General features: G+C 40.9%; 1 protein-coding gene across 5 annotated transcripts in view; it reads right to left on the minus strand.

The window, feature by feature from the left end:
- Positions 1-4139: 4139 nt before the first annotated feature.
- The window catches only part of LOC123997001 (nuclear factor 1 C-type-like), a 109131-nt gene continuing 104039 nt past the window's right edge, over positions 4140-9231 (minus strand). For all 5 annotated transcript variants that reach the window (XM_046300918.1, XM_046300920.1, XM_046300919.1 and 2 more), the window contains one exon: positions 4140-6575. In XM_046300918.1, the coding sequence (XP_046156874.1) occupies positions 6555-6575 (21 nt within the window). In that variant the 3' untranslated portion in view covers positions 4140-6554. The remainder of the gene's footprint in view (positions 6576-9231) is intronic.

Below are 9231 nucleotides of genomic sequence, written 5' to 3' on the forward strand. Positions count from 1 at the left end.
GTTTTACATGCATCAGTATCGAATGCATATTAATGTCTTTCAGAGTAAGTTCAACCATCACCTGTGGCCACTTTAAAAAGTGTTGGGGGGGGGTTGGGGGGAACACCTGCTCTGAAAACAAAAGTCTACGTCGCTGTCATAATAATATAATGTATAGCCGAGTTTAGTTACAAAAAGCAGACGGTGTGCTGAAGGACCACTGTGCTGGCTAGACTACCGTGGCGTCCGACCCATGTCCCTATGTGTCCCAGTCAGACCCAGGCTGGAGGGTAAAACTGGACTGGAGAGGTGAGTGTGGAGCAGTGCAAATCTTCACAGAACATGTCGTGAGACTCCAGCGTCTGCTGCTACTGTACAGTTAGAACCAGAGGGGAACTTTACATGGGATTCTTTCTCGATTTCCATTAATTGTGTGTGTTTAAAACATCCAAATGTGGTTTTTTTGAAAAGCCTAATAAGTCGACATACAATAAGCTTGAGCATTCGCCAGCGCTACCAAACATGAGCACTTTGGCGCCCTCAGTACTACAGCAGTAATTGGACTCCATGCTGAAATCTAGGAGGCGAATGTGATGACTTGATTATGGGCCTTGTGCTCCAACTAGCCCACTGACTGTACTGGGTGTATGGTTAACACGTCAGTTGGCCTTGTCCTCCTTCCATACGTGACAGAGCCCAGGGACATAACCCAACACCGTGGGAGTTCTTTGATCAGGAGTAGACGCTTGCCTCACCACATGTCCTGTTTAACAAATATACATGAGCTTGCTGAATGACGGCAGCATTTTGTTGAGCTTGAGGATCTTATGGATTTGATGGAATGCCTTTGCTACAGCACGCCACTTCAACCTGGGACTGTGGACCGGGACACATAAACCGTCATCGCCAAGATCTTAAGAAGGGCATGCAAACCAGCGTTTCCCAACTCCAGTCCTCGAGTACTCCCAACAGTACACATTTTTGTTGCAGTCCCTGACTAACCTGATTCAACTCATTGAGGGCTTGATGATTAGTTGAATCAGGGGTGCTTGTCCGGGGATGCAACAAATAGATGTATTGTTGGAGGTGCTGGAGTTAGGAAACACTGATGTAAACAAGACCTATTTTTCTGCCATTTTACTTGAATTCTCAATAGCTACCAGCATTGCAATATCCATTGCAGAAACAATACTGTACACTGCATAACAAACTTTCACATGGCCTCTTCTGACCCTGCTGAAAAAAATACACAATATCCTCTCTTATTCAATATACTCCCATTACACTACGCAGTAAGAAATGATCAATTATAATCTACCCTCTAATAAAAAAAAACGAATGTCTTGGCATCTTTCAGTAATTTGAACAGCTATTAACAGATTTTCTGTTGTTTTCATTGTCTATACCATGATTCTGACGAGGTCAGTCTATACTTCTGAAGGGCTAATATTCAAAACAACATCAGGTGGATTTGTAGATTCCACACAATGGACCTAAATGTGGAGAACCTAAAAATGTAACTACACACTAAAGATGACAGTAATAATCTACACATGGTACATAAAGCTTAACATTCTGTTGTAGCCAGTGTTACGAAACCTTCAATTGGGTTTTTTTGTGTTGTTTTTTTTAACATTTTATTTTCATTTTTACAGATTTTTGATCAGTTAATTTCAATAACATCCAGGTATTGTGCATATTCCCAGTGAAATAATTTGACCCCTTAACCCGATGGAAAATGCAGTGCGATGCAAAAACTCTAAATCACAAGGTATAAAATTGAGGAGGGGAATTCATCACGTCACTATTGCATCTCACTGCACTAGTTTATCGTGTCACACATTTCTACTCTTCTCCGACAATTCCATCTAGTAGTGCTAAAATACCCCATCCTTTTCTCTCTCTCTCTCTCTCTCTCTCTCTCTCTCTCTCTCTCTCTCTCTCTCTCTCGTTTTCAGTCGTCTGAAGTGAAATCCACATCTAGTGTTTTTGAACACTCCTTTCCCCAATACACCTGATACACTCTCTCTCTCTCTCTTTGCTATCGGCCCATTTATGTATGTGCAATCTGAGAACCAGATCTAGCCACACACTCACACGATCTCAATCCCTTTCTCTCTCATACACCCGTGAAACACACAAACAAAAACAAAGATGTGAAGCACTGTGCCCTGCTCATCACTGACACAACATAATAAGACAGTTAGCATTCCATGTAAAGAATTTGTCTCGGAAGCTTCAGCTTTATCCTTAAACAATTCCAAATGAGTCATTTCCCTTGTTTTAGCATATGGATAGAGATTCATATTTTTTTAATAGATGTTCCTGTTTGAAGAACTATTAAAGTGCTTGGATTTGCCTATCTGTGTATAGGAGACTCGCAGGTTGTAATGTAACAAAATAGTGGGACAAAATGTACCCCATATTCAGTTCTGGTCATTTGGTGCCAAAAATTGTCTACAGAGGCAGAAGTTGCCATGGTGCTGGGGGAAATGTAAGCCCATCTCAGTGCTTTTACACCTCTGTTCCGTGCTAGGAGCCTGATCACCTACAACACATCCCTCACAGCTCTCTACCCTGACCTCCATCTTGAATTGGAGTACTTGGACATTTTCTCTAATTCTTGCAGCACATTCTTTATCATTGAAGAAGAGATTTAAAAAGGGGGCAAAATACAACTTAAGCAATCGCTGAGCAGAGGAAACAAGAATGGCACATTTCACATATTACACCAAGCTGGAAGACACAATGCAAGGGAAAGCAACAAGAGTCAATGAAAATGAAGAAATTAACACGATTAAATTGTAGCAAGGTTTCCATGTGATGGAATGACAAATACTAATGTGTAATAACCACAGAAAGGGAAAATGGTGAAAATACCCCCATCTCGATAAACGCAAACTGTCACTACTTTAATCTACTACTGTATTCATCTAAACTGGATAATGACAAGCAATCAAACATGCAGCAATGTTTTTTTGTCATTTTTGCAGCGTTACCGGTTACACCAAAAAGAGAAATGAATTTACATCATTTGTATCATGTATTATTGTTCTTAACTAAAGGCAAGGCACATAATGTGTTATATAAAATATCGTGCAAAATAGAAGTTAAAAATAGGGAATAAAAATCCAAACAATTAGGTAAAAAGGTAAGAACCCATCAGTATTATTTGCTCTCTGTTCCAAAGATTAGAGGGAAGAGCTATGGGGGGCAGGGGGGTCAGCTTCAGAAGGGTAGTAAGAGTTTCTGCCATGCACCCATGTCAGCATTATGGTGGTCGATAGAGCTGGTATCTCATGATTTTCTTTTGAAAGCACCATGCATGAATATATATATCAGTATCATTTCATATGAGCACCCTTTAAAACAAGTCATTGTAGGTATTCTGTTTTTAAATAACAGATGTGAATTGAAACACTCACCGCAAACTTGATGTTTTCCATTGCAAAGCCGTATTTAAAGGTTAGCTTTTCGCAACCAGCGTGTATGGATATTATTCCCTAGAAGTGTATCTGTCTTAATGAGCAATATCTGCATCTGTGTTCTCTCTCTCTCTCTCTCTCTCTCTCTCTCTCTCTCTCTCTCTCTCTCTCTCTCTCTCTCTCTCTCTCTCTCTCTCGCCACTGAACAAAAATATAAATGCAACATGCAACAATTTCAAATATTTTACTGAGTTACAGTTCATATGAGGAAATCAGTCAATTGAAATCAATTCATTAGGCCCTAATCTATGGATTTCTCATGATTGGGAATACAGATATGCATCTGTTGCTCACAGATACCTTAAATAAATGGGCCTCAGAAACTTGTCACAGTATTTCTGTGCATTCAAATTGCCATTGTTAAAATGCAATTGTGTTCGTTGTCCGTAGCTTATGCCTGTCTATACCATAACCCCACCGCCACCATGCGGCACTCAATTCACAACGTTGACATCAGCAAACCACTTGCCCACATGATGCCATAAACGTGGTCTGCGGTCAAGGCCGGTTGGACGTACTGCCAAATCCTCAAAAACAATGTTGGAGGCGGATTATGGTAGAGAAATTAACATTCAATTCTCTAGCAACAGCTGTGGTGGACATTCCTGCAGTCAGCATGCCAATTGCACACTCCCTCAGCTTCAGACATCTGTGGCATTGTGTTGTGTGATAAAACTACACATTTTAGAGTGGCCTTTTATTGTTCCCAGCACAAGGTGCACCTATGTAATGATCATGCTGTTTAATCAGCTTCTTGATATGCCACACCTGTCAGGTGGATGGATTATCTTGGCAAAGGGGAAATGCTCACTAGCAGGAATGTAAACATTCCTGCACAAAATTTGAGAGAAATAAGATTTTTGTGCATATGGTACATTTCTGGGACCTTTTATTTCAGCTCATAAACATGGGACCAACACTTTACATGTTGCGTTTACATTTATGTTCAGTGTGTGTGTGTGTGTATATAGCTTTGATATGTTGGTTTAATTATGTCATTGCTGATAGCAGAGTTTTATACTTTTCTTAGCTTGTCCCCAGCAGACAACCAATGAGAAGCCTGTGCTCAGAAAAACACATGGAAGGTGCATTTGGCTGGAGACAGGTGAGGGCTGTGAGCTCTCCATAACTTCTCCCCCTCTGTGCATCACACCTCTCTCTCACACCACACCTGTTGCCTGTCTAGAGCTCATTGATGTTTGCAGTACTTCAAACAAACCAAAACAATAATACAAAGAAATGTAGAAAGAACTCTTGCTATGTCTTAGGCACTTTTCATGGCTGTATATATGGTTTGGACTTGGGGATTCTTAAGTCCTAATGTTTTCAATTCATAAATATGTATCTGCATCCATCCCAACACACGCTGCAACAAAGTCTGTTGTCACAAACATTGCATTAGCAAATGAGACAAGGACAAAACCTGTAAAGAAAGTTCTGACCAAATAGACTGGTGATGGACACTGCTGGTCAGTCAGTTGCCCGTCATCAATGAGCCAGAATCATGCCATGTGCACACATGGATACATGCAGTGCCGTTGGCCTAGCAACCATTAGGTCTGGGGTCAGTGGTGGCACTATCAATGGTTACCCTTACAGACACGCTTCTAATGATCAAATCATTCACATTCTTCTCGACTCATCCAAAGTATGTGATAGGCTTTAAAAAAAGATTCATAAATTGCTTTTTGTTTTTTCCGATTATATAAAGACAGCATGAGTAAGATAATAAAAGTGCGACTTAGATACACAGAATGTAGAAAGAGATCCAAAAAGGGTGTGATTTACCGATAAACCTGTCAGGATTCCCTGTACCTCAACATACACAAGGAAACGTCCTCTAGATGAGTATAGAACATCTGAAACACAACAGGGCTCGATTGTTCTGATCCGAATCGATAGCTCAAGAAAGCCAACACTCATAACTCTTGTACCCTGCTACCAAAGCAACACAACATAGTAGTTTCTACAACATAATCCTAAAACCCACCTCTGACTTGCAACATGTCATATGATTAGGCCAAGGGATAGCTGCTAATAAGGAAACATTTACATTATAGTAGTGCAATGCCTGTAATGTCCAATGCAATTGAAACTAAATACAGAAAAAAAGAAAGATTCTCCCCTCTACACCCAATACTGTCTCAATAGTGACATTACTATTTTTGTACTCCCTTTGTCACTATGCAGAATAAACCCCTGTTATCTACATTAATACAAACTTTATGCAATAATAACTCAAGAGTGGGGCAAGGATAGGAAGAGGAGGTTTCACTATGCTTGAATCGTATGCAAACACAAACAAATGTCTAAACAAACAGACAACAGTTGACAGGCACAAGAGGGCGTATCAGTCATTGTGAAAACTAACACACCTGTTACAGTACCTGTCTTTTTACGATGCTCTCTACTGCTCTAAAGACAGATCCTTTTGATTGTGTATGCATATCACTGTGCCTCATAGAAGACACGTTTAAACACGACAAAAGGGGCTGTGTTAAATGAAATCTTAAAAATACCCCACTCTTTAAACAAAGTAACTGACACAGATACAGGATTGTCAATCAAACTGGATGAAAAGTAGGCCCTTCATGGGTAAAGGGAGGTTATTGACCATGTGTGACCAACTCCCCTAACTACTTTCAAAGAGTTGTTCATTTACCGTCTCCGAAGAAGTGTGGAAAAGTATAATGACTCTGGATCCGGAATCTTCTCTTTCTTGTTGATTGAGAAATGAAAGGATACTTATTTTGCATATATGAGGAAGCAGCACCTGTAGCAGAGGGGGTGTTAAAGAGGAGGGGTACTATCCTGGAGACAGGGTCATGTCTCTGCCCCACCGTTCATTTTGGCTGCACAAACCTTTTCTCTTTCTTGCCTTGGCGTTGCTCTCTCTGCCTCTGTCTTGCATTCCAAAAAGGTGTGTTGAAGCATCTTTTATGTTGATATACATAAATATATATGCACACATATATTTATATATATATACACTTTCCCTCTTGCATCGCATTTGCAATTTTCTTAATTCCACAAAAAGTGTTGAATCTCAAATCCATGTGTCCCTGCCCCTCTCAATGATCCTTGTGTTGTTTAGTTCCCCAGGTACCAGGACTGAAAGAAAGAAAGAAAAATAAGTCACTTTACACATGAATTGCAGAAGTGGTTATACGATAGTCAAAGAAAAATAATATTCTCTCCATTTTCATATTTGACTACAATGCTGATAAACAGCAGATTTTTATGTCTACATCGAGTGCACATGCACCACACCCACCAACCACCACTTATGCTGCTGCCATACCGTTTACTAATATTATTATCATCTCTCCTGCTACCAGTCACTTTATCCTCATCCCTGACTACACGTACATATCTAGCTCAATACTCCAGTATCCCTGACTACATGTACATATCTAGCTCAATACTCCAGTATCCCTGACTACACGTACATATCTAGCTCAATACTCCAGTATCCCTGACTACATGTACATATCTAGCTCAATATTCCAGTATCCCTGACTACATGCACATATCTAGCTCAATACTCCAGTATCCCTGACTACATGTACATATCTAGCTCAATACTCCAGTATCCCTGACTACATGTACATATCTAGCTCAATACTCCAGTATCCCTGACTACACGTACATATCTAGCTCAATACTCCAGTATCCCTGACTACATGTACATATCTAGCTCAATACTCCAGTATCCCTGACTACATGTACATATCTAGCTCAATACTCCAGTATCCCTGACTACACGTACATATCTAGCTCAATACTCCAGTATCCCTGACTACATGTACATATCTAGCTCAATATTCCAGTATCCCTGACTACATGCACATATCTAGCTCAATACTCCAGTATCCCTGACTACATGTACATATCTAGCTCAATACTCCAGTATCCCTGACTACATGTACATATCTAGCTCAATACTCCAGTATCCCTGACTACATGTACATATCTAGCTCAATACTCCAGTATCCCTGACTACATGTACATATCTAGCTCAATACTCCAGTATCCCTGACTACATGTACATATCTAGCTCAATACTCCAGTAGCCCTGACTACATGTACATATCTAGCTCAATACTCCAGTAGCCCTGACTACATGTACATATCTAGCTCAATACTCCAGTAGCCCTGACTACATGTACATATCTAGCTCAATACTCCAGTAGCCCTGACTACATGTACATATCTAGCTCAATACTCCAGTATCCCTGACTACACGTACATATCTAGCTCAATACTCCAGTATCCCTGACTACACGTACATATCTAGCTCAATACTCCAGTATCCCTGACTACATGTACATATCTAGCTCAATACTCCAGTATCCCTGACTACACGTACATATCTAGCTCAATACTCCAGTAGCCCTGACTACATGTACATATCTAGCTCAATACTCCAGTATCCCTGACTACACGTACATATCTAGCTCAATACTCCAGTATCCCTGACTACATGTACATATCTAGCTCAATATTCCAGTATCCCTGACTACATGTACATATCTAGCTCAATACTCCAGTATCCCTGACTACATGTACATATCTAGCTCAATACTCCAGTATCCCTGACTACATGTACATATCTAGCTCAATATTCCAGTATCCCTGACTACATGTACATATCTAGCTCAATACTCCAGTATCCCTGACTACATGTACATATCTAGCTCAATACAATAAATACAATAAAAGTATGTTCTGCTTTAACAATTGGCATTAAGAGGTTTCGTAGTACATGTCCCTGTGTTGCATTTGACCTGTATAATTGCACAGTCTGTGTGTGAAAGTAAGTGGGTGCCTGCATGTCAGTGTTGTTCTGGGCCTCTACGGTACATTTTGAGATGTGAAGAGCAGTGATTGGGGATAATGCATGACCAGGGGAAACACTGTGGCCAACTCCAGACACAGTGCTTTACTTTCACAGTGTTCTACAATCAGTGTCTTCTCCACTAATGGGCCCCAAAACACTTAACTCCGGTCAGGACGACCAACCAAATAGAGCAATTCAAAATAATACGGAGTAAAAGAGCAGCTACGGCGAGAGATCTCAGCAGGATCCTACCAAAACCTTAAAAAAAAACATCATGAGACGTTGGCTTTCTCCTGCAGACCACTGAAGTCTTTTAAAAACTTGACAGGGCTGAATAAAGAAATCCCACACAGACCTCGGCCCCCACCTCAACATTTTCCACGAGGTTTATGTCATTTTAACAGCCCTTAAACAGACGTCTTTAACTACACCCAATTGTATTGATTTAATAAAGTTAAAAAAGGAAACATCTAGCCTATTCCTTGTTACTTCTCAGAGTAAAATACCATGTGGTCCATGACCCCAGCCTCTAACTCCTGCCTACCCACCAGGCACGCACGCACGCACGCACGCACGCACGCACGCACGCACGCACGCACGCACGCACGCACGCACGCACGCACGCACACACACACACACACACACACACACACACACACACACACACACACACACACACACACACACACACACACACACACACACACACACACACACACACACACACACACACTAGTATGCTTATACCATCAATGTAGTGGCGCTTCATCATTCACAGATGCACACATTTGTACTTACTTAGCACTGTATGCAGGGGGAATGGGGAGTGAGCTATGGACAGACTCTTGGAAAAACGTTGAAATGGGGTTTGGAAGCAAACTGCTGAGCAGGGTCAGGAGAAACCAAGCAAAAGCCACATTAAAGAGG

The sequence above is a fragment of the Oncorhynchus gorbuscha genome, linkage group LG15 (assembly GCF_021184085.1).
Source record: "Oncorhynchus gorbuscha isolate QuinsamMale2020 ecotype Even-year linkage group LG15, OgorEven_v1.0, whole genome shotgun sequence".
NCBI classification, from domain to species: Eukaryota; Metazoa; Chordata; class Actinopteri; order Salmoniformes; family Salmonidae; genus Oncorhynchus; species Oncorhynchus gorbuscha.